The sequence below is a fragment of the Scaptodrosophila lebanonensis genome, unplaced genomic scaffold, assembly GCF_003285725.1.
Source record: "Scaptodrosophila lebanonensis strain 11010-0011.00,11010-0021.00 unplaced genomic scaffold, SlebRS2 tig00001415-arrow-pilon, whole genome shotgun sequence".
NCBI lineage: Eukaryota > Metazoa > Arthropoda > Insecta > Diptera > Drosophilidae > Scaptodrosophila > Scaptodrosophila lebanonensis.
In genome coordinates this window covers 2,967,866-2,995,105 of record NW_022060742.1, presented here as the reverse complement: position 1 = coordinate 2,995,105, position 27,240 = coordinate 2,967,866, and the positions used below count along the sequence as shown (strand labels likewise).

The 27,240-nt window shown below is 37.8% G+C and overlaps 1 protein-coding gene across 8 annotated transcripts in view; it reads left to right on the top strand.

The window, feature by feature from the left end:
* Positions 1-27,240, top strand: part of LOC115632871 (pneumococcal serine-rich repeat protein-like) — a 154,581-nt gene that overhangs the window by 81,476 nt on the left and 45,865 nt on the right. Inside the window, exon 1 of one of the 8 annotated variants that reach the window (XM_030530142.1) lies at positions 22,461-22,788. The exons of the other annotated variants lie outside the window; for them this stretch is intronic. Coding sequence (XP_030386002.1) covers positions 22,545-22,788 — 244 coding nt within the window. The 5' untranslated portion in view covers positions 22,461-22,544. Of the gene's footprint in view, positions 1-22,460; positions 22,789-27,240 lie in introns of those variants that run through there. 8 annotated transcript variants of the gene reach the window in all.

Sequence of the window (27,240 nt, the reverse complement as noted above, 5' to 3'; positions counted from 1 at the left end):
GACATCGTAAAACGTAAGCATAATATCCAAAGCTCTATACTTACTCGTATATTCCCTTTACTTTGACGTACGAATATTTTGCCACCACCTTGCATACATATGTATTTGCTTATACCCTGCTTATAGATGCCCACAGGTGTTGCAAAACCTTTAAACAGCAATATTTAGAAACAAAAAAGTTTTTAGCATGTGGTCTACCCTCCTTTACAAGCTTACAACCTGAAAACACCTTGCACTTCACTTTTCAGTGAAGGGTATGAAGACCAAGAGTAGTTGTGACAAAATTCAAGACTGATAATTTAATGTGCAAATGAGCGCAAAGTCACAACGAAACGTTTGTCTATCTATCCACGAGTATGTACAAATGTATGTTTGTCTGACCATCTCACCGGCGTTAATTTTTGTGTGAAAAGCTAATAAAAGCGAATGACTGGGCCAGTTGTTGTTGCTGTTAAGTCAGTGTTGCCTCAATTCCGGCGCTTAAACTGAATTTCTACGTGTCATGTCACTTTAAGCTTTTCTTTGCAACGGTAAACAAAGCACCGCTTTTTTTAGGCAAGTGTTGCAAAACACACAGAGAGCGGATTATGCGGCAGAGAGCGAGAGCGACAGAGAGGAAGTAAGAAAGGAGCAGAAGTCATTGCTCTATGCTGCTGAGCTTCACTTAGCGCCTGGTTCTATTTTTAGCTCAATACAGAGCCAGCCGCTTATCAAAGATTTATTTTTAGGCTCTTTTGTGCTTTAAATAATTTATGCTGTGTACTTGTTTATTATTTATGTTTACAGCTGCCACGACTTTTTATATGATTTGTTGTTGTGCTTTGCGCGCGCTTAATTCAGTTTTTGCGTAAATTTGCCTTTATTTAATTCAATGTTCAATGGGTCGGTTGACAAGGCGGTACAGTGGCCACGAATTGCCAATTTAGCTGAACAAATTTTGTTGTGATTCAATTCAGATTTGCTGAGAATTCGATTGACGCTTTTAATCATCAAATAACAAATTTAATCAAATTAATAGGTCACGGAATTTAAAAATAAAGTCTTCATTTAAAACTGAGTTGTTACTTCAAAAATGTTTTTAGGCGGGTTTTTGCGAAAAAATAACGTGAATAAAGCAAAAGGAGAATTCGAATTTGTACTGTAATTTAATGTTAGTGTTTTCCTTTGAAACATTTTACACAAACCTTAAAATTGATAAAAATTCATCATTGAAAAAAACATCTTATGCAAAATAGTTACAAGAGATATAAAAAATCAATTAATTTTCATTTCTATTTTAAAAATTCTGATTGAGATAAATATGTACATATGTTAGTTTTATATCTTTATTGCAAAAGAAAAAACAGTAACAGTAGAAAAGCAATCAATATAAGAAAGTCAGTGGCGAATAGGAATTTGTGCCGAAATATAAATTACACTGTTACTCACAAATTTCACGCCTGAGCCTGCTAAGTATTGGATAATACACAGGGGAGCTTCACACTCTTCCTCATCATCTTCATCATCTCTACAGTGTCAATGCGTACAAAAATAATAACAAATAATTATGTGTAAGTGTTAGCCCTAATGCAAATTAGAAGGGTGATGTACTGATATAATTTGAAGACAACATATCCGTCCGGGCTACAAATTGATCAAACTTGGTGTGTAGACTTTCCTAACACCCAAGTTTATTTTATTTGCTTAATTGCTTCTTCCACATTTTTCTGCAAGAAGGTTCACGGTATTCTGTTGTTTGTGTTTCAATTTGTGCTAACCAACTTGTACGTACTTAATTAATCTTAGTTTAAACGATTTTCGTGTCCAATTATAGTATTAATAAGAAAATCGCTTTTGATCGTCAAAAATTTAAATTGGCACCACTGTGCAGTGCATGGGTCTTTGGCTCCAGTTGTTGCTTTTGTTGTTGCACGAACTTTGCACGCATTGAGGGCAAAGCAACAGACTTAGCGTCACCTGCTGCCGTTTTGTCATCGTTATTTGTTGTTGCTGTTGTTGTTGATGTTGATGTTGTTGGTATTTCTGATGCAGTCAGTCATGCGTTTTGTTCCATTCACGCCCTTTGTAGTTGTGACAGCCATGTGGAAAAGCTGCACAAATTTTCCATACCACACCGGACACCATTCAGTTCCTGGCTGCAATTTGTTTCGAAAGCTGATTTTGTGTTAGAACTGAGCTCTAATTAGAGAAATGTTGCGTGCAGGCAGTAATCGATGTCAATATGTACATTGGCATATCAAATTAGCTTCGCATCGAACCAAATCGAACCTAACACACACAAAGACCGACAGCCAGACAGCCAGGCAGCCAGACAGATGGACAGGCAACATTAAAAGACCATTAAGTTTGGTTAGAATTCTCGCTCTATTACTCCAAAAAAATGGAGTACGCGCCTCACTTTTCACTTTTATGAGGAATGTTGGCGGCGATTTCTATAATTTGTTGTCTGCTGATGCTTTTGTTTTTGTTGTCTGCGCACTGAGCACTCTAATTGTTTGCCTTTCGCCCAAAAATTATGTTTAATTTTCTGCAGCAGCCATAAGTGCCATAAAACTCTTTAAAACAATAACACAACTTTTCAACGCATGAAACGCAAAGCTGCGCTTCTTAATTATGCACTAGAAAAATAAGAGGAAGCAGAAGCAAATTACAGAGCTATAATTATGCACATTTAACTTTAAATTTATTTAATTAAAGAGAGTTTTGCAGCGCAGAACCTGGCAGTGCGTGGAATACAAGTAGAGACGTTTACATAGCATTAGAAAATAGAGTGAGTCGTCGGACCAGCCCCCCAAGTCTGCCAATTAACTTAATTTGAGTTGCTGCCCGTGCTCTCTAAAGCCAAACATACTTACATTCTCGTATATTTAACAAAAGGGCGCACCACTCATAATTAAACAATTTGTGCGCAGCACACACTTTGCACTTACAGTGAGGGTCAAAACTTATGGTCGCAATGTCACGGAAAGCCAAAGATTTTTCACAATTTTTCGCCCCACTTCATATTATTTAATTGTACGAAAAACAAAAGTCTGGGTATTCACACTGAAATTTGATTTAAATCGTTTTATAGTTTAAGTAATTTTTTGTGTAGAGTTCTATTGGGCTTTCTTGACATACATTCCTTTTTGTTAGCTTAATGGTCTATTCTGTCAGCAGCAGCTTATTGTTGTTCTTAAATATTCTTTCTTTAAAGTCGTTCTGGTTCTTATCTCTTTATGGTTTGTTCGGATAGTCTTTAAAAATCATCTAAAGCGTTGAGTAAATCATTTTAACCGAATCTATACTACATAGGTCTAACTTTTTTATTCTCTATAATATTAGTATGAGGTGTATCCTCGACCTCAGTCTGTACTCCCGAATCCATCTTCAATTCGGGAGTACAGAGATTTGCCTTTGTATAATACCCGCAATTCCTGTATAAAATAATTATTTCTTTATTACAATCGTAGGTGCTATAAAACGGTCCACAATTTTTACCCCTTCTGAAAAGAGAGAGCATTAAATGATTTATTTTTCTAAACGTGTAAAAAATAAATTCAGTTTCTTATTTTTAACATCTTTTAACAAGAAAAAACATTAGTATATTTGTTTATATATTTGTGATCGTCACTGTATAGAGACACATTGGAACCTTTTAACCCGTATCAGCCGCCAGCTGTGACACATTTAATATAAAATTACTTACTTTTCGTCTTCTGTTTACTTTTGCTTGATGCTCACATAAATTGATGCTAAAATTCCGAAGGTTAGCCGGCGGCGACCCAAGTCGAGTGCAAGACTTTCGTGGAATTGTAACATTCGAATTCAAAATACCTTCACTTGACTTTGCTAGCTATCTACAGCTCTTCTTTTCGAGAGATAGAGATAGTCAAAGAAATGGAGATAACCTTCTAGCCACTCACCCCACAATTTCGCGCATGTCGCCGTCACGGTTTTTTGTCTCAGGGTCGAGAAATGTCTTCCTTTTAAGCTGTCGTTTTCTTTGTCGCTTACTACGATAAATAAATCTCATACTTACTGTAATTTTTCATATTATATACGCGAGTATGTGTGTGCTCGCGTTTCCAATGCGGAAAAGCTTCATTTAATTTTCCTCTGCTGGTGCGGGTGCCACTTTACTTTTGTTTATTTTATTTCCAGCACGTTGGAAATATCAGCTTTGGGCTCTTTTTTATGTCTTCGGCGTGCGTCAGCTGACATAGAAATGATTCACAATTGCCATAAATTTTATGATATACGCTCTATCGCGCGAGCATACAAACACACATTCACACAAACACCTCCTAACTCTAACTACTGTTGTCGTACAATATGTCGTATGAGCGTGATGTGCAGATTGGCGCCCCTACTGATTTACAATTTACAAACTGGTTACAAATGAGTTCAACTTGTTATGGCTATGAAATGATTATGATTGTTAGTCCTTCAGTGTTTGCTAGCGATGGAAAGACGCAAATCTAATCTGCTTATTATTTTGACAAACCTGTTAGTCCTTGTTAGTCGTTCAATGTAAGCAAAGGAAATTATTTGATAGCGATGCTTTTTATTGTGACACACCTTCAGACCAAGTTTGGTGGCTTTATCTTGAATAGTTGTGGAAATCCAGGCGTTCAGACGTTCAAACAGTTGAACAGATTGGCGCCTGCTTCTGATTTACAGTTTACAAATGAGTTCAAGCTGTTTTTGTTAGTTCTTCAGTGTAAGCAAACGAAATTATTTGATGGCGATGGAAAGACGCAAATCTAATCTGCTTATTATTTTGGCAATTACAGATGAGTTCTAGTAGTTATGGCTATGAAATGATTATGATTGTTAGTCCTTCAATGTAAGCTAACGAAATTATTTGATGGCGATGCTTCTTATTTTGATATACCTTCAGACCAAGTTTGGTGGCTTTATCTTGAATAGTTGTAGAAATCCAGGCGTTCAGACGTTCAAACAGTTGAACAGATTGGCACCTGCTTCTGATTTACAGTTTACAAATGAGTTAAAGTTGTTGTTGTTAGTTCTTCAGTGTAAGCAAACGAAATTATTTGATGGCGATGGAAAGACATAAATCGGATCTGCTTATTATTTTGGCAATTACAGATGAGTTCTAGTAGTTATGGCTATGAAATGATTATGATTGTTAGTCCTTCAGTGTAAGCTTTAATGTAATTTGTAATTATTTGATAGCGATGCTTTTTATTGTGACACACCTTCAGACCAAGTTTGGTGGCTTTATCTTGAATAGTTGTAGAAATCCAGGCGTTCAGACGTTCAAACAGTTGAACAGATTGGCGCCTGCTTCTGATTTACAGTTTACAAATGAGTTCAAGCTAGTTCTTCAGTGTAAGCAAACGAAATTATTTGATGGCGATGGAAAGACGCAAATGTAATCTGCTTATTATATTGACAAACCTTCAGAATAAGTTCGGAGGCTCTAGCTGGAATACTTACGCGCAAATGGCGCTCATCCTTGGCTTGCACTCAATGCCATTTGGGCTGGAGGTAAAATGTACATGTACTATATATATTTGAACAGCAATGCCAATCACTGATAGACGACTACTGACATTAAGTGCGCTTAGCAATTCATGCAATTTCCCTAGCCACTTTTTCACTCATAGACTCAACTCGACTCGGCTCTTGACGTACTTGGCAATTCAATACTGTGCGAGTATGTATGTGGCAGGAGTTCACGAGGGAGGGGGCAGGAGCTCATCTATCATTTGTTGCCTTCGTTCATTGGGCTAAGTGCGTGTGCAAGTGTGTGTGTATGTGTGTGCTTCTTATTAATTTAATCGATAAATCCGAAAATAGCATTTAGAAAGTGCGCGACTTTTCGACGTCAATGCCTGTTAGCCGAGGGGATGCCCTTTCCCGCCACCATCTAACATGTCTGCGTCCATTTTGAACATGCAAAGCAAGAAAGTCGCGCACTGAGTATCCCTTCCTTCCGTACATCCGGATCCGTACATGGCCCGTTTGCACGTCCTTGTTGACTCTGCACGTCTTTTGTTGTTGTAGTCAAATGGCCAAAGGAACACAGCACTTGAAGAAAAACACAGAATATATAGTATTTTACGAATAAAGAGGCATGGATGTCAACATTTCTGAGACATTTTGGATTCCGATTTGAAATGTTATTTTGATTGTTGCGGGATGTTGTGGGCTGTTGCGATTGACTATGCTGGTGAGATTTGGGAAGAATGCGAATCAGACAGTTCCCCAGACAGTCAAATGGCTTCTAGAAGTGTTGGAAACGCGTTAGTAAGGAATCAACGTGGTCGCATCTTATTCCCTAACTAGCTTAAGGGTGGTGGCTTAGACTGAGAAGCTCAGGGGATTCAAGCCTCAGCTATCTTTCTCACACATGGATACAATACTGGACTCCACAAAAGATATGTTATAGGCATGTTTTTCTATTTGTTTATCTATCTGTCTAACTAACCAAAGGCTGTCCATCACCAAGCTTGCTAATCGAGAAGATCGAGAAATTATTATGATAGTTTCGTAAATTTTTCAAACATTGTTCTTACTCTAACCCTGTCCTGTTTTTTTCAAAAGACAAATCACAATTGAAACCTCAAGTTCGAAATAAATTCTTGATTGAGCGCCAGAAACACAAACTATTTTTATTTTACAGAACAATACACCCAAGTACAATATTGTATTATTCAAAGTGTATAATTTCCTGTCTGTCTGTCTGTCTGTCTATCTGTCTGACTAACTGACGCGTCCTCTCTCTCCATATGCTAACGCTGTTGTAACAAATGTCAATAAAGCGTCAACAGCGTAGATGTCCTTGTTGTTTTTTTTTATATTTTATTTTTGCCTGCCAACAACAACAACAACAACGCCAACGATGCTTCAGCCAAGTTCAATAGCAAGTCAAGCTCCGAGTCTATTAAATAAACCAACAAAACCAAGTATTCCGTGGGCCAAATATGCCATAAGCGTTTTAAGCCTATTGAGGATTGTTTACCATTTTCTTTTTTGTTTGGCGTGACAGTTTCTCTAATACAGGTGGTTTGTCGACTGTATTGTTGTTTGTGTTTCTGTTTGTGTTTTCCTGCCTTTGTCAAATGTTTTCCACTCAGAAAGATTGCCAAAATAACAACAACAAGAAAAACCCCTGTGACAGCTGTCAGCTGATTCGCATTGTTGTTGACTGGAGGCTTGACAGGTTGGCCGAGTGAGGGGGGGTGGGGTGGTCATGGGTGCAGTCAACCATGGAGCCAATGCTGCAACAACCTTTTGTGGCATGCGACCGACCACATTCTATTGTAATTTATATCGAGATATGTTTTTGCTTCGCTGCCTCTTCGTTGCGGGTGATCTTTCATAGGGATTTTTGACAGCTTAGTCTATTTGGCTATTTAATCAGGGGCGGGCAGGTCACAGGGCTGTGCCTTGCTAATGAGCTTCTGATGCTAGACAGCTAAATGAGATTGTCTAGTTGCTTGATTTAGGTCAGACTTTGATTAACTATGTTGACGACAAGGCTATGTTTGTGCTTAGAAATAGAACCAAGGCAAAATCGATTATAAAGGACATGGCTTACGAAGGATGTGTTGTGCAGAAACTGGTTAGAAGGCTGGTATATCAGTAATGTCATAATACCTAGACGTATATTTTTGATAATTAAACACACATAGTTTTCAATGTATTAGAGTCTCTGGAGCTAAGTGTAGATAAATGTAGCGGCAATACTTGTGTATCAAGAAGTGCTGCAAATTCTTGACGACTTTTCATTTCTGAAGTCCTTACGACTAGTCATTAGTCCGAGTCATAACCGAATTAAGTAGGCGTTTGCTATATAAACAGATTTTGTTTTGGTGACGCATATTCAATTTCCATTTCTTTTTTCTTGTTTTTTTTATTAATTAAAAACAAAATATTATAATTTAATTATTTACTTTTTTTAAAACTGAATTCCCTATCTTTTGCAACACGGGGGATGCTTGGCCTAATATCCAATTGCGCCTTGTTGGATGTTTATAATAAAAAAAGGACTGCACTAACGAATTTATTTCAACATTTAGTCTAGGAATGTCACAAAGGCCTTCAACGGGGGAGCCTTGAATCTAATATCCAATGATTCGTGAGCAAACGCACCTTTCGAAATCTGTTCACTACATCGAACTTTTTGTTATTCTAGACATTTAGTATGCCGCACGAACTTGCCAGGTAATATAAAAGTTTTCCGTTTAAATACGGCAATTTAGTGTTGGCAACGTTTCATTGCTGTTTTCCAACACCCACGTCCCATTTCGATTAGCGAAAGTTTCAACCTACAAATGGCCACACCCACTTTTTCCGTTTTGGCACGCATTCAAAGAATCAAGCACTCAACTGCCAAAAAAAAAAAGACGACATGACATCGACAACGACAACCAAACGGCCCACGCTGTCGCCAACAACAACAACAACATCACCAACAACACCAACAACACCAACAACAGCCGCAACAAAAACTGCAATGGCGTCTATGGCGGCGACACTCAAACGACTTCCGTTTGCATTCGCTCTGAAATGGCGGGCGTAGCTCTAATATGGTTTACCGCTGGCTCCAAATCGAAAAGTAAAGTGCTTTATGCCAAAGCCATTCGCCCACTCGCCCATTTGCCTATTTACCCCGATATCAGAAGGGGGGCATCATCGGGCATTTTATAGTAATGTGCTGCGTTGCGTTGGCATTTCCCATGCGTTTTTCCATCGCTATTACACCTGCTAGATTTAACGAGCGGGTGCAGGAAAAACCGCTTAACATAAATTCAACTGTGCAAATCGCTGGCCATAAAAGCTGTGTACGTACCTAATGTTGTTGTTGTTGTTATTGCTGTTCCTGTTGCTGCCATTTCTGTAATTACTTTTGAAAATTATTATTATACTTGGGCTAATGCGCTTTTTACGCGCACTCTTTGGGTGCACTCTTCGCTCTTGATCGGCATCTCTGCCTCTGCTCTGTCTTATGGTTGGCCAGCTGTTAGCTAAGTTTTTACAGAACTTAAATAAACCATAAAGCCTAGTTCGGTATCGGAAAAATAGCTTCTGACATAAAGCTTTATGATGCTTACTTTGTAAGTTCATAATTTCAGGAATTTCAGAGACCAGATTCCCTTTCGTATGGGAGGAGAACGTTTACTTTTTTATGTCACGCCTGCTGCGTTTACATACTACTGTGCAATCTTTATGGCTCTGTTGCTGATACTATTATTAAGGCTTTGTACGTGTTAGAAGGAAGCAGCGCTTTTATGTTGTATTTTAGACCGTCTAGCCAGACAGAGTCATAAACTTGAGCCACAACTAAACAACAGTTGATCTCAACGCAGTTGGGAATATGTTTCGCACGAAAGCCAAACTTGTGCAAGGATGTAAAGGAAGCTCTCTTGATTACAAAATGTATTTAATTCAATAAATAAGCTTACACATTTCATCTTTGACTTAGCCTGGCAGGCCCTAAAGGTGCACTCTAATCTCATTTCCAGTCCTTGTTCAAGAAAGTAAAGGCAGCTAGGAAATTTTAAAAATTTATGAACAAACTCAAATATAAATATCATAACTTTTAGTTACAATTCTAAATATAATTCATAACTTATTTAGTTTCAAAAGAAAATCCTGCATTAGCTGAATACATAGTTTTTCATTAAAACTATGCATATTTCTACTGAGTTTCTACTTTAAATTTCTTCATTTCATTTATGAATTGGTGGAATTGGAAATGTGTGCTTTTTTTAAAGGGCGAACAACTTTTTTAAAAATTATGAACAAACTCAAATATAAATATCATACATTTTAGTTCCATTTCCGAATATAATTTAGTTTAAAAAGAAAATCCTACATTACCTGAACACATAGTTCAATAGTTTTTCATTAAAACTATTACTACTAAGTTTCTACTTTACATTTCTTCACTTCATTTATGTTTTTTCCCCTTGAAACCATCACAGTTCAATACAAACAAAATGATGTTTTGAAGACTCACCTAAAAGCATTCTAGAAATACCAAGTAGAAGTGAGTGTAGCGAGCTACTTTCCTTAATTACACAATGAAGTGCTCGGCCATTTCTTTGCACATTTCTGCCCTGCTGGGATAAGACAACTTGGCTTGCATTTTCCGGCTCCCATTGTCTTGGCATACTTTTGCAAAACTTTGCGCCACTTGCTGACTGACGGACCGACGGACTGACTGACTGACTGACAGACTAACTGACTGACTTGTTAAGAGACTGTGCTCCACTTGCCATTTCATCAGCTAAGCCGGCGCCATATAATTTGCATAAAATCGACGCTTTTCGTTTGTTTTTGTTTTTCCCTCACCATTCATTAAAGCGAGTCCATATTGTGGGTAGCTACTAGCTAGCTACCTGTCTACTTAATACCTGTACGAAAGCGAGTTGAGCTAAGCCGGCGTCTGGCTGGCAGATTATTATGTCACGCCTTGTTAATTAATTTATAGGCACGCCTTTAACTTGAACATTATATGCCATCATCAGCTCCATCTTCATTATCATCGGCATTATCATTAGCTATAGCATTAGCATTGCCTTCAGCATCAGCATCATCATCATCTTTGTCTGTCTTTGCTCAGCTCTCAGTTCAGTCTCATCCGCTTGCCTGCATGCATAAAATCCAACAAAATTAATTTGTTGCCCATTTATTATTATTGTATTTGCATGTGGGGTTGTTGTTGTTGTTGTTGGCTTATGCTTTGGGTTATGCATTTCATTCAAATTTTTGTCTCAATTATTCAAACTTAATGAAATGAATTGCATATCTGCATTTCACTTTTGTCTTCAATCGATCGGCTGGCCCCCAGACGAGTATTGTATAACAGACGTTTTGTTTTGGATTTTGTGTTGTTGCTGTTGTCGTTTAAACGCTTCGTAATTTGATAATTTGCATAATATTATTGTGTTCATTGGTCAACCAATTACGACGTAAATTGCATTACGCCTGCAATGTACAGCTTTTTTTTAATAAATTGAGAATAATTTGAAACCGACCGGGCTAGAAGTTGTCCGCATTTCGTCCTGAATATTAAAGCTGGAGTTCTTATCGGTGCTTACAGGACTTTCGCAGCACTTTGGTCAATTTTTTTCCTGGATGGATATCTCCTTTACACGACCCTAACCTACACCGTTGATACCGATAAAGCTGAATAAAGGGATGGAAGAGAAGCTTGTTTAAGAAGCAGAGTCGATCACCATTTTTTTTTCCTTAATCAAATTGTGTAAATTTTTCCATGCATATAATTCATGGCACGAATTTGCATGAATGATGATGATGATTCACGGCAGAGGTTGCGAAGCCTTAAGTTTGTTTTTTATGCCAGCAATGCATTTAATGCTACTCAATCCGTACCCCACCCGCCACCACCCCTACCCCAGCCCCTTGCCCCCTGGTTTGCTCAACTAACGAGCTTGGCGCACAATGCCGAGTCATCATAAAAAATACTATTCTCTCTCCTTCTCTCCATCGACTTGTCACCTTCAAGGGCCACGTAATTTGCAACGTGAATTTAAATTGAAAGCGCAGCAACAACAGCAATAAAAGTGCACAGAAAATGGCAAAACAAAAAGCATATTTAAAAAAATATATAGAGAAATACAAATAAGTATGTGTGCAAACGCAAACTTGACCCTAATACGCGTCGCCAACAAGTGCACAAATGTGCGATATTTGAAATTATAATAATAACAAAAAAAAAAAAAAAAAAAAAAAAAAAAAAAACGCACTCAGCACAACGCAAATGTTGCCTTAGGCTTTGGATCTGCTGGCCACACATAACGACTTTATTATTTATTTAACATTCATATGCAAACAAAAAATGAAAAAATGAAAAACTAAAAGCAGTACAAAATTTCCGGCACGTCAGAAAAACTTCATGCGAATATGATTCTTTACTCGTTTTCATTTCATTTTGCTTGCAAATAGTTTTTTCACCTTTGTTGACTTCCGTTCGCGCAAAGATTAATTGTTGTTGCATCAATTATTTAAACAAATATGCGAAATTAAAGTTTGCATTGGTCAGGTGTCAACGTTTTGCGTCAGTCAGTATCCACACAACAGCCGATGACGCGCGAGGTGCGCCTCAAACGTCATTAGTCAGACGGATTATCAATTGGAACGATCGCTGCGTTAATTCTAAAAAAAAAAAACGTGATTTAAGCTCATTCTATTAAATCTAAATCGGTCGTGAAAGTGTGAATGTACCTACAATTATTCTGGTTATTAATGGAAGTGCTGATGAATTCAATGCACATTCACTCTTCAATTATCATCCCTATAACAAATGTCTTGAAATTCGCCCAAATATTAATCATAATTCATTTTACGAAGCTTTCTGAGTTGAAAAAAATGCGTCTCATTTGGAATAGTATGCTCTTGTTTGTTTTAGTTTTGATAAAAATGCCGGAAAGTGAAAGTATATATATTTAGGTATATAGTTAGATATCTGTATTCCAATATATTCAAAAACAAAATACAATTCCTAGGTGGAGAGCGAATAAATGATGTTCGTTGAATGACGCATTTTCGAACATAATTAATTCAAATTGGAATTTTGTTGAATTTGTGCAGAGCCTATGAGTCTCGGCTCTACTCTGACGAGAACAGTGAAAACTCTCTTGGGCCCTCTTTTGTTCGCTCAAGTGTCCGCCTAAGAGAATACTCAGACATTTTTTGCTTCTTCTTATTATTTTGCTGATTAAAATAAAATTGACTTTATTCGAAATATGAACTTATGTAAGTACATACATATAACAATCAAAAATTACTTTAAAAACATTTCGTAATATATACGAGTATACACGTATATATATACTACATACACATACAACTATATTAAGAACCTTGATTACCAACTTATTTAAATTATCTTAAAATAAAAGTATAGTTTGCTTTTGCAAAATAAATATTGTTATTTACACTTAATTTTGTTTTGGCGATATTTGTTCAAGCTCTATTATTATTGTGATCGTATCTAGATATAGCATAATTGTATAATAATTAAATAATAACAATAATAAATGCATAAAAATCGTAGGTAATGAGGCAATTCATTGTATTCTTGTAGTAAATCACATGGGTGGAAAGAATTAATTCGAATTGAAAGGAATCTGAAAATAATAATAGTAATTCGCAAAGATTGGAATTTTTCGATAAATAATGTAATCAATAGGTAAGGGAGTGTTCGCAAAAGAGAAGCGAGATTGCTCTAAATCGAACATTCTAGACAAAGTGAGGTGGCTCTTTAACAGAGTTTTCACTTTATTTCAAATTACAAGAGGAGCAACATTTGAGCAAAAAAGCTTGGCATGGCTTCACTTTACTCATTTTTCTGGTACCTGTGATATCCTTGTAAAAGGTACATTTCCTGCGGTCTGTTGTGTGTAACGCCAAGAAGAAGGCGCATCTCTCTGTCTGGCGGTCCATCTGTCTGTTTCTATGTATGCTAGTAGCTCGATTTCTTTGAAATAGATACTTATTTCTTATTTTGTCATGGGTTCTTTGGTAGTACATATGTATATGTTTATAAAGCGGCATACAAAGACAAAAGATGGCATCTAGAGAATATGGAAAACATTCTGATTTGAGCAGAACTGGCCTATATTACATTAGTATGATATTTTAGATTTAGACCAAACAATGTATCCTTTTACCCAACAATTGCATTCTCAATGCACGGAATATATTTTGTTTCTAATTACGGCTTTAGAGCTGCGTTTGTCAACTCTCTACTCTTTCCTCTTCGTACTACTACAAATTAGCTCTCTACACTTCTCATTAACTGCGGGCGCCCCTCTCTGCACTTCTCACTGACCGCAGCCTTATTAGAAGCTTGATGAATTTTCCGCTTACTTTGTTTGCGCTTTTGTGTTATTAAGCTGCCACCAGGAATGTCAGCAGCAGCCACCTCTCATATCCTGCTGCACTGGACGCGAACAACTTCAAACGACAAGACTAGCGTGTGGCGTAAATTAAATATAATTTTTATTAACCGTTTTATTTAATGGCGCTGCGCAATTATGATGCTTTAACATTGCTGATCAAGTTATTTAGCTTAACTGACTGCATGTCTATCGGCCTGTCTGTCCGTCTGCTCGACTTAACTGACTGACTGACTGCGGCTAATTTACTTTTCCAGTTGGTTGTCATGGCACGATGCGTGTGCCTGCTGCCTGCTGCCTGCCTGCCAGCCTGCCATTTGTGTTGTCTGAGCCGTCATCGTCGTCTCGCTTAAAGCGTTTTTCATAGCCGTTTTGTGTCAGTTTAAGTGCGTTGCCGCCTTAATCTCATTGCTCATTCTTTGGTCATTGCGCTGCGGTTTTGTTCTGGTTTAATTGTCAGCGCTAATTGCACCATGGAGTGACAATGCGAACAATGATGGTTGCTAGCTGATGGGTGATAGAAGGCCGTAACAACTGCAGAGCGCGTGCACATGATGTATGGATGTATGTATGGCTCGGTATTAGCTGACAATGCATTTCCTCCATTGCCGCGCATTGCCCATCAATTGTTGTTTTTGTTATTGTACATGGAGAAAGCCAAATGGCCCCGAATAGACCAAGTGGGTTTTCCTCAGTTCGCAATAGAGCACCCAATACCCTCATTTAATAATTTTTAATGAGCCTTGCCGACCTTGGCACGTGGCTGCGTTGCAACAATGCGACTGCTGCTTACTCCTTCTATACTGCATGTTCCATTAGCTTTTCACTCATAAAAATGCTGTCTAAATGGCCGCATCTGCCGCTCTCAACAGGAAACTGCTTACTACACTTTCCTTTCCTTTCCTTTTACTGCAACGAAGTCCAAACACCTTTTAAGGTTTGCACTTGTGTGTGGTGCTCTAAAATAATAAACGAGCAGGTTTTAACGGCTTTAAAGTTGTAAGAAGCACTTAGCCCTCAAATATATTCTCCCCAGTTACATTTGAAGAGTTACATTTGGGAAACATGGATTGATTCAGAGGGTTATGTTTGGAACTCGGGCAACGTTCTCTCTTGTGCCAGAAAGTAAAACGATTAAGCGCCAACTACTTGTATGTATGATAAACATTTCAAAAGTTTAATAATAATAGTATGACTATTATTATTATTCCAAAACTGTATAGCATTCTTAAACTATAGCTTTAAATATTTCTTTGGCTAAACAATTATTGATAAGTGTAGGTTTTTGGTTGATTTAGGTATTCGAACAATGGTAGAGTTTTTTATGTATGCGCTTTTAATCTTGATTTTCTGGGAACATACTTAGATTTAACTGTAATCATCATATTTGAAAAATACTACTTGCGATGTTAGACTCATGCTCTACTCTAGATTTGATAAATGGAACAAGTTGAAATTTTGTATTCAATTCCTCTCGTCCCATCGAGGTCATAGAAAAAGCTGAACCATGAAGACATAATCTTCACGTTTCCCAGCTCCAATGTTGATTTTCTTGTTTAATGTTTCGTTAATTAATATTTCGCTGATATTGATTAATGTCTTGTTGCGAAACCTGTATCTATGCTGCTATATTTTTTGTCAATATATCTCCTCTTCTATGCCTTGTTGTGCGACACCACAAGCAACAAACAAAACAAGCAAATCCCATTTGAAGAGTATACAATATCAGCAAAGGAATAGCTGTACTTGTATGTACATTCGAGCTACAAAAAGCATCAATTTGTAATGCTCTAACCATTGTTGTTTTCTCTGTGCAGATCGCAACAAAGTTTGCTGCATCCTGGCAACTGCCCCCACTACCACCACCCGTACCCCAAGTATACATGGCACAAGCCAAATGCCACTTGCCACACCAATGCTGACAATGTTGTGGCTGCAGCGACGCCTCTTTAAACTGGTTAAATGGGCGTAACTAATATTGACATGCTTCGCATTTCTTTTTGTTATATTTTTTGTGCGCGTCATTGTTGCCCCGCAGCTGCAGAAGCAGTTGTAGTTGTAGTTGTTGTATTGTTTGTTTTTTGCTGCGAAAGTAGGTTGCATGTACTAGCATGTGTGTGTGTGTGTGTTTAATCCACTTTCATTGCTAAATAATGCGTTATTCTTACTGATTCTCCTTCAACTGCCGCTTCTCAATGCTGACCAGCGCTTGTCAAACTGTAAGCGACCTTCCTATGCCGCCTGCCTCAACAGGCAAACACTTTTATGGTTTATTTGCCGAGCTGCAACTTGTACAAGTATGTGTGTTTTCGTGTTTATCTTAAGTATTTATTCATGGCATTTGCAAAAGTTTACGTACTTCTCGATATCCTTGTCCCACAGATTTCTGCTGCTTGACTGGCCTGATTGAATTATAAAGTAGAACCGGACACACGCACACGCGCATGCACATCAATAATGCAGCAACGTCCATAGGTCTACCTGGCGTATGAGCAATATGAGAAATGTATATAAAATCGTAAATGACCGCACATCAATCATACGCCCTGTTCTTTTCTGTTCTGTATACTCTGCATTTTAATATGAAAATCATTATTACAGAAATGTGCAGCGAAATGAAAAATCTTTTTACATTCACCTTTAAATCAACTGTCGCGCTGTCGCGCTAGTGGTGTGTGTGTGTGTGTGTGTGCATTAAATATAATTTATAACAGCGCATGTTTATACCAAGATTTTCCTTGCCACTCCACCCCACCAAAAGCGCCTGCTTGTGTGCTGTCCACTTTGCAGAACTCGCAGCTTGTTGCCTTGTTGTTGTTGTTGTTATTATTGTTGTTTACATCATAATTGCCATTACATTTTTAAAAACTGCCTGAAACAAAGATAATGTCGACAACGAAAGCAGCAAAAACAAGTCGCCACATTTGGCCATGACTGCCACAAGTCGGTTCAATAATTAAATTGTAGCGGGTGTAAAGTGAACTCAGCAACAACGTATACGACGCATGCGACGTATATATAAGTATGTATATATATAATGCAGCTCAGTACGGAAATATGCGAATATAAAGACGCAGAGGCACGCAAAGTGTGCAGGCAGGTGGTGCGTTGGTGAAGAGTCGTGGGGGGGTCGATGGCCAGAATGGCGTGTCTTTGGCGCTTAAATTTATGGCGCATGCAATTACAATAAGAACAACTATAAGAACAACAACAAGAACAAGAATTATTTCAAGCAGTCATCGCAGATTAACACAAATAATATGCACGAGTCACACAAAGAGAGCTAAAGCCAGGCACAGTCATTACTTGTCCAGATGATCAAATGAAATATTAATAAATTATTCATTCAAGAACTTATATAATGGCAACAATTCAATTTAAATCTAAAGATTCAGCTAAAAATATCTTAGTTTATATTTTTTTAAACATTAAATTATTTCTGCGATGGGCTAATCATTCCGAGTAAGTAGTGGGTATTGGCTTTTTCGATGGCCACCTTTTCATTATTCAAATCGGTTAACATACTTGGCTTGGTTAGGCTTAACTTGCCAGCATTTTGAAACTCTCTTCACAACTCTTCTTTAATAGTATTTGTATCAAGTATAGACCCTTGGTTATACATTTTTTATTGATCAAGAAAAGTAATTGTAACACAAAATGTGGCTGCAACCCGACAATCCTATTACGCCCAATTTAATTCATTTTCGAACTCTATACACAGCTCTTCGTCACTAGCATCGATGAAAAGGGGAGAAGAATAACTCTATTCTCTTCCCCATTGTATGACAAATCTGTAGAAGTAGGAAGTAAAAATAAAGCTATCATCATAGGCCAATCCCACTGTAGTGGATACTTTTCTCGCCAACTCATCTATCCATAAATCATTTGCAGTCTTGCGCTGCTTAAAACTACTTTCAACTGACGCCAGGTGGCCCTCTGCAGTTTCAATTACACAAATCGCTTGGCTTAAGTGGCTAAGTTATCAAAAGTGTTTTGTTCAGATACAGATACAAACACAAACACAGATACAGTCACAGCATGACCCGCCGGAAATTTTCGAGCTAAGCAAATTGATTGTGCGACTTGCGATTTTGTCCACCCACAGCGGAAACGTATAATGTCGTCCAGTGAATGCGAAATTCAATTAGCTTTGTTGACTTCTATTGTGCTTTGCCTTTTATGTACACATATTTTGATATGATCTATGATATATTGCACAATGTACTGCGATCTCCTTGACACTGCCATTTGCGTATTAGTCCATTGACTATTTATGTCTTCTCCGGCAATGGCACCCACATACCAGTTCATATGTCAAGCATGCCAAAGACACAAACACGCACACACGTGCTTGAGATGCTCGAGCATTTTTGCATTCAAATAAAACGAATACAATACCCTATGGCTAAAAGCTTACTATATAAGCTCTGTTAACTTGTTATAAGTAGTACAGCACAGTAAGTTGAATCAGTTATGATCATGACTGAAAAACGGAAAGAACACCTTAACAGAAAGCTCGTCATCTTGCAATAAAACAACATTTTGCGGAACATCGCCAACACAGTTAATTACTCAAACTTACTTCAGAGATGAAATATCATCTCTTGAGACGATTTCATCTGATAACGAAACTGTCTACAATCTCTTATGTAAATAAGTATTAAATGATTGTGATTGACAAATGATTGCAGAAAAAGAGTAAATCAAATATTACTATAATCCAAATCTTTTACCGACTGCTATGACTATGACTATAAACATGGGCCGCCGACTCTTCATCTCACAGCTGGGTTACAGCTGCGAAATTCATTTAATACCAATAGCAATTAAAAGTTATGGCTAGTTGCTTCCACAGCCGACAGAAAACACATGTAGAAGTATAAAAAAAATGCACTTCGGCCGAGAGATTATTGACCTACCAGTTGGACCAGTTTTCGGATGTCAACATGCCGATTATCTGCCGGTTTGAATTATCAGAATCATCTCAATTCTAATTAACTTGATTTCTTCCTGCTAAAGCTATGGTCATACATGCAAGTAGGCTTTGACTATTCGCAAAGAACTTTATTGTAGCAAATATGGTCACACATGCAAATATTTTGCAAATAGGCTTTGGCTTTTCGCAAAGCAATTTCTTGTATCAAATAATTATATTCAAGTCTACAATATTTATTAGTTAGAATGGAAATAACATTATATTAGTGTATAACTCAAAGTCGTTTATTATGTTGATAAATTCTATTTTACAACCAATTGTTGGCTCAACAGCTCACATTGTAATGTCGTGCCTTATACTATACAAGTATGTTTGCATATATGTACATATAGAAATGTACATATCATGTCCTTTGGTCGGGCTATCACAACCAAGGCAGAAGACCAGTCTAAATGCAAAATAAGGGCTAAGCCAAAGTTCAAAGTTGACACCACATGTCACACAACTTGACTTTTGATATATGAGCCATACACACACACACACACACACACACACATACACACACACACACACACACACAATATACTTACACTCGGCATGCTGGTTCTATCTGTGTCTTTTATAAATATTTAAATCATGCAAAAATGAACTAAAACTTGCCGCTCAAATGAGTTCATCTTTAATGCTCAATTCCGTATTTTACTCATGAATAATAACCCACTCGCAGATTTACATTTTACGAGTATTACGCAAGAAACTGAAGCGTAAGAAATATATCCCGTAGCAAAAGAAAAGTTTCCTCACCGCATCGCTGGCAAAACTCTGAATGCAAATTATTAAATCAAGTCAAGTTGAAAGCTTGTGCCAAACATTTTTGCTGTCATTTAATAATAAGTTGATGAAATGTTTGCATGCAAATTTTTATGCAAGTGTGTATGTGTGTTTGTGTGTTTGTGTGTGCCTAATGGACAGTCACAAATTAAAATATTACACATACGCGGTGTTGGCAAGCGGTATTTAAGTTAAGCGCCTGCCAACTGTTAACACTTAAAACGTGCCTGTTACTTACTGCCTGCCTGCCTGCCTGCCTGCCTGCCTGCCTGCCTATACTCGTATATCTATCTATCGTTCCTACTCTTGGCAAACGAAAACAGCAACAACAAAAGTGGATGTAACAGTAAGAGCTACAGTAAAACATCCTCTAAGCCATGTCAATTATGGCACGCACTCATTAGAGAGCAGCAGTCAGTGGCAAGCAAAGCGTCAGGCTCGTCGTCGTCGTCATCGTCGTCGTGGTCGTTTACCGTTGGCCAACCTCGTAAACTAGATAATGCTCGAGTGTGTGGCAGCCAGCTACTGAAACAAAGCTCTGATTCCGACTCTGACTCTGAAGCTTAATGAGCGTTGTAACGGCTGCATGGGGCATGGCGTGGTGGCAGGTGACATGCTAAACATCGGCCAGTAAAGCAATGGCCACAGTAAGCACAGTGGTACAATGTACAATGCAAACAATTAATAGTGAAAATGCCGCTGTTTATAAGGCTACTTATATATAGATTTAATCGGAATGGTCATTAGAAATTAACAACAATTAACAATACCCGTAGTTCCGCGAATGGTTAAACCCTTAGCACTCTGGGGAACATATAAATTAAATCAAATTGCTTAAATATTTATTAGAAACAAGTTTGGATTTATTATTCCAGAGGTTATTATTCATGCATACTATATTTTCACCTTCTAAAGATCCAGAGTTGGTTTGCCGGAGTATGCTGGCACAGAGGAAGTAAAGGAACCATAATACTAATAGACTAACTAATAAATAATTTTCAGTAGCAAATAAAATTCAAAGCTTGGTTTAAAGAAATGCTGTTAAGCAGATCCTTTCAACTCAAAATCAAAGAAGACTGTTTTAAAAAAAAAAAAACAAAAATATTCAAGCGGAAATTCTAACTTTTCTAAATGAAGAAAAATTATGTACTTTGGCTACGGTCAGACGGGCAGACAATCAGCTTGCTGACTCCATGCCTAGTGTCTGTCGAAAACATAAGGTTTGCTCTGCAGCATGTTGTTCAGACTTTCCAGTTCAGTTGAAGATAGATAGAAGTCGATTTTTGGTTGTTGGCAAGCTAATTGTCTGCGTGTCTGCTGACCGTATGTGGCTATAGAGTTCATTTAGCTCTGATTAGACTATTTTTAAATAATATGTATTTATATAAGTTGCTTTAGAATACAGACTAATTAATAATCTAGCAGATAATTGCGTTTGATGATTATTATGTTGATTAACGGAACTGGAATATATTATTTTGAGAGCATTGTTCGATTCCAGATCTAATCATTTTCTTAAATTAATTTGCTTTAAATTTGTCCTCTGTGGGACAACTTGGACACACATTTCTTACATATTTTCTCTACAGGAACTCTGTATTATAATTTACGTAGTCCATTCTTAGCTAGATTAAGATTATTTAATAAATAACTATTGTACCGTAAATAAAGTGGAGTTCTTCAACCACTGTGCTGCGGTGGCTGGCAGGCGATGCAAATTGAGAGGCCACTGGCAATGATCTCTTGCCATGCCATGTTAGACGACGGCCGACGGACGACTGGCAGGTTGACCGCTATAGCCGTTGCTGTGGCAACATCTACTCTCCTCTCACGCCAACAGCTGAGCCCAAAAGCCAAAGCCAAAGTCAAAGACAGAGCCTCTTTTTCAATCTGTTGCCTTATTTCATCTTTCATAGGCAACTGCTTTATGCCATCGCCATCGCTGTTGCTGCTGCTGCTGCACGTTTTTCGTTTTGTTTTGAGTATTTTGTTTTGATTTTGCTGCTTCTTACCGAACACACAGATACACACAGGCACACACACACACACACACACACCCACATACAGACAGACAGACAGATTCATTTAAGCGGCCTCACATAGATACACACGCATACAGCTATACTTTACGTTGGCTGCCGTTGCTTTATGTCGGTTTTTGTTTTAATTCTTTTGCTTCGCACCAGCACAAAAGATACACACACATACACACACACACACACTCTCACATTGACACTGTTGCCGTCGCTCGACAAGTTCTAGATACTTTTGTCTAGCGCGCTGCGTTCAGTCGCAAAAACGTTTAGCGCCGAGTCAGACGACGACTACGACGACGACGACGAAGCTGTTGAGAATTTTTCACAACAACAACAACAAATATCAGTAGTAACAACGAAAAGCGAGAAAAATTCACGCTCGAGTGTGTGTGCGAGACTCTTGTAAAGAAGCGTACGACAAGTGTTTGTGTGTTTGCTGTTGTTGTTATCATCATCATCAGCATCATCATCATTGTTGTTGTTGTTGTTTTGGATTTGGTTTTTGTTTTTGTTGTGATTACTGTCGTCGCGTCGGCAAGTGAAAAGCGCTTTTCTATTTTCGCTTCAAGTGCAGCCGGGCTGCTGCTTGTTTTAGTTTTTTGTGTCGTCGTCGAAAAAATCCTAAAAAAAAGTAGCCTAAAAAATAAAAATAATTTAGCAACGCATTGCAGGTTTTCGCTTTTCTTCTTAAACACTTGACGCGCGTGTCTTACTTTCTAAAAAAAAAAAAAAAACACAACTGCAAAAAATCTTTCAAAAATAGTTGCAAAACGTAAACGCAAGTGCAGCGCCAAGAAACGGGGCCCAATCTAGCTCGCTGCGTGTGTGTGTGTGTCTGCGTGTGCTAGTGTGTGTGTGACAATGTTGGCCATCAAGGAGTGCCTAATACGCGAAGGTGTGCTCAATTTGGAGCTAGGCAGCAGGAGCCAACAACAAGAGCAGCAGCAGCAACAACAACTGCAACGCCAACTCTTTTCGAGCAAGAGCAGCGGAAATATTTACGGCCCGCCACTCAAATTGGCAATAGGCAATAGGAGCAGCTACAACAACAACAACAACAACTACAGCAGCAACAGCAATATGGATATGCCGCCACGTTATCACAGTTAGTATCTAAATCTACACGGTGTTGCGCAGCAAGATAGCGCGCACATATCTATCCGATACAATGTCCACACAACAACTCCCCCTTTTGCGGCACACTGCTGTCGAAGAGTTTATTTATTATGTGACCATAATACGTGCGAGATGAAGGTCTCAATGTTTAAGTTTCTTTTCGATTTTCGATATATAGAAGCGCACGTCCCACTGCATAAAGAATCGAATTTTCAAGTAGTGCTATACTATAATAAGCACGATTGTTGAATCGTTCTAAAAATAAACAACTGTTTTCCAACAAATAACATAGCTTGAACGCACTAAACAAACTAAAAAGATAAGATTATTTTTTACAGTAGACAAAAAATATGTTCATTACTAAATAACATTATTATTTACATTGCATTAAGGCATAGAGGGAGCTTCTTTTGAGATCTCTTGGATTTTGTGTGCTGCTTTTTTAATGCTTTATATTTCCAAGGAAGTATTCATTTATTTATTTAAGAGCTAACTTAATAATAGTAAAATTAAAGGGTAGCTTATTAATTTTATTTAAGCTATGGCAGCAAAGACCTTCAGCACAATTCCAAGGAAGTACAAATATATGATTTTATATATTCCCAGTTTTGATCAAAATCCTGACTAAGAAACCCATCAAATATTTTCTTTACAAAATAACATTATTTTTTACATTACGTTAAGGCATAGTAGGAGCTTCCTTCTAGATCTCTTAGATTTTGTAGAAATAAATTAATAAAATAAATTAATACTTTATATTTACTTTATTTCCAAGGAAGTACAAATATATGATTTAATATTCTCCCAGTTTTGATCAAAATCGTGACTAAGAAACCCATCAAATATTTTCTTTACAAAATAACATTATTATTTACATTACGTTAAGGCATAGTAGAAGCTTCCTTCTAGATCTCTTAGATTTTGTAGAAATAAATTAATAAAATAAATTAATACTTTATATTTACTTTATTTCCATGGAAGTACAAATATATGATTTAATATTCTCCCAGTTTTGATTAAAATCCTGACTAAGAAATCGCAAATCCAAAAAAAATTATGTATTTTGAAGCAGCCATATGGCTTTATAGATCTATTGATCTTATGAAACATGCACAAGAAACATTAGGAATTTTATTATACTCTGTACATGAAATGTACAAGAGTATATTAGGTTTGCGGGAGCTGAAAAATGTAACAGGCAGAAGGAGGCGTGGCAGACCCCACAAAGTATATATATTATTGATCAGCGTGACAAGACGAGTCGATCTAGCCCTGTCTGTCTGTCTGTCCGTCTGTCCGTCTGTCCGTCTGTCCGTCTGTCCGTCTGTCCGTCCGTATGAACACCTGGATCTCAGAGACTATAAGAGATAGAGACACCAAATTTTGCACGAAGATGCGTTATGTGTATATTCTATACGAGTTTGTTTTATTTTTTTGATTTTCCCCCCCACTTCCCCCCTATGGGGGTTTTCCCGATTTTCCATTCGTATAATCGCCTATATCTCGAAGACTATAAGACCTAGGCACACCAAATTTTAGTCCAAGATGCCTTGTGTGAATACGCAGAAAATGTATATTTTGGAATTTCCCACCCTCCCCCCTCTCCCCCGCAAATGCGATTTTCTCTAACTCCCGTAATTCTTGGAATTTCGAACTAAAATTTTGCAAATACCCCCAGTTAGTAATTATGTGTCCGTATGCCAAGTTTCACTATGATAGACCGATTTACCAAGAAGTTATAGCCATAAATATATTTGCTGCTGCAGCGCTGCTGCAGCGCTGCCCGCGGCTGTTGTTGATGTTGCTGTTTGGTTGACTGCGAAAATGCTTCCACAGACACGAATTGATGCGCATAGGCATACATACACTCACACAGACGCAATTGCTATGTAAATGTGCAATTATACACCCTTTACGTGAGTTCGAATACCGAGAGAGGTAAAATCGATCCAATTTTTTTTTTATTTATTTTTTTTTTTTATTTTTTATAATTATTGTAAACATATGTACAGAGTATTTCAAAGTCGGGACACCCGACTTTAGCTTTTTTACTTGTTTTTCTTTTCATTTTGCAACAAAAAGTGCAGCAGCAAGCGAGCAAGTTCTGAACAAACCGGTTACTGCTCGACTCGAATTTACAAATGGTTTCAAAACTGACTACATATTCCATATTGAAATTCTTGCTATATTACAAGTTTTAATTTGTATCTTGTGTTGTTAAAGTTTTTCCGAACGAGGGGGTGTTAAAAGGGTATTCAAAGTTCGTTGCATGCTTAATTCAATTTCAATTTCCACTTGCCACAGTTGCCGCAATTCTGGGCGTGGGCATATGGACATTGGCTCTTGGCACTTGGCTATCCGAAGTTCCATTGCCGTGTCGCATTGCTGAACAAATTTTTATTTTTAGCCGCTGGCGACGACGTCGTCATCCGCCAACAATGTACTCGTACTACATGTATATAGTATACAGTATATATGTATTGTATTGTATGCATGTATGTCAGTCAGTTAGTCTTTGCTGCGTTTATTTGATTGTTTAATAACTGTTAATGATTTGTATCGCCTTTGTTTACCAACAAATTGTAGTTGTCTTTGTTGCTTTAAATTATACAATACAATATTATTGTTATTATTTTTCCACTATATCTCACCATCTCTCCCTCTCTCTCTCTCTCTCTTTCTGCTCCACCTGCCCTCTCTGTCTAGTCCATTGTCTTGACTCGGCTTGTTAGTTTTGATAAAGCGGCAAAGTTAACTCCCGACTGCCAGCAGATTGTGTCATTTCTGTGTCCATAGAGTGCGTTGCTTTTATATTACTATATATTTGTGTGTTGTTGTTGTTGTTGTTGTTTTCTGTCGCAGGGATGGGACGGCTTTTCAACGATTTTTGATTGTTTTTAGATATTTCTTGGCATGTTTTTTTGTTGTGCTGTGCTGTGTTGAGTTTGTAAGCCAAGCCGTGTGCTAAGCGTTTGATGTATGGCTGTTTTATTATAAAGAGCTTAAGTGCTGCTTTGAACCTGCCCTAAAGAGCTGTTCCAATCAAATCAAGGGGCATTTGTGTATATAGAATACAACAAATAGCTATTTGTTTGAATAAATCTGTAAAGCCGCGAAAGGCTAACAAAGTTTTATGGGAATCTAAAGAATTGCTATTATTACACTTTGAAAATTCTAAGGTTCTCGAGCATTGAACTTTAATCAATAGAAGACCCTCGTTGCTCTGGCTATAAAATCACACTGTAATTTGAGATTAATTCTAGGTAACAATTATATAAGACGCAAGTTTTCCTTGACGCTGATATTGAAAGCAGTTCTTTTTAACACTTTTTGAGGCAGCACTGGAACGTCTCAAGTACATCCAAATAACTTTAATGACCAAAATCCGGCTTGAACTCCTTATATTGTGCTGATTGTGTTATTTCCTAAATGCGTAACGAGATTACATCGGGGTCACCAAATGATGAGGAATTGATCCCAAGTGGACCAGCTTAGTTGATTAACATGCTTACAAAGCTGTTCTTAAATGTTTAAGAGCACTGTAAGAAATTAACTCCCACACATAACATAATTAAACTTGCGCCTACACACACAAAATTAAAGCAAACAAACCACGCAACTACCATTCCCATTCAATTCAAAATTACTCAACTCTCATCGTAAAACGTTGAGATATTTCCAAAAGAGCTCCGCCTAAGTACGTGCCATTATCTGTAGGCCACTTATAGATATAAAAGTCGGCAATTCGATGATTTGCTGTATGCCACAGAATGCTCTGTAGGGCAGCAACAACACACTGCAAATGTTGATAATTAAATTCAGTTTTCATTGCACTTTCATTGCATTCGCCAGGCAGGCACTCGCAGCCAACCAGCTGACGAGCCGTCTGCGCTCGGGGTCCATTCAGCTGAGGCACATAAAAAACTGATGTTATTTTTAAAGACAGACAGACAAGCCAGCAAAGTGGCAAGCAGTCAAAAAGGGGGCAGCAGCAGCAGCAACAACAAACTGTGTGCTACTTGACGCCGATGTGGGCAGCAAGTTGCCCTTGCGTTTAAAAATACGTCGGACATAGCGACGTGCTGCGCCTCCTCTAACTGTAAACAACGGCAACCATGTACAGCGACTACTGTAAATGTACTTGTCTCCAATATTGATTCAACTTTTTCTATATAGTATGCCCTTACAGTGCCTAGCAGTTCAATGATATTGAACTAATGTTTGTAACGCCGCCGAAAGATGCAACCGCCAGTTAGATAAGTCCCTCAGTTGGAAAGAGACTCGATACATAATATAGATTTGCGCCAAGAGCCATTTGATCAAACAAACTCGTATGTATTAGGCAGCTGAGTAAATACTTAGACGACTTGATTACGTATTATCATCTGTTGCTTGAACTAAAAAATGTTTATTGAATATTTGTAAAATATGAAATGCACGC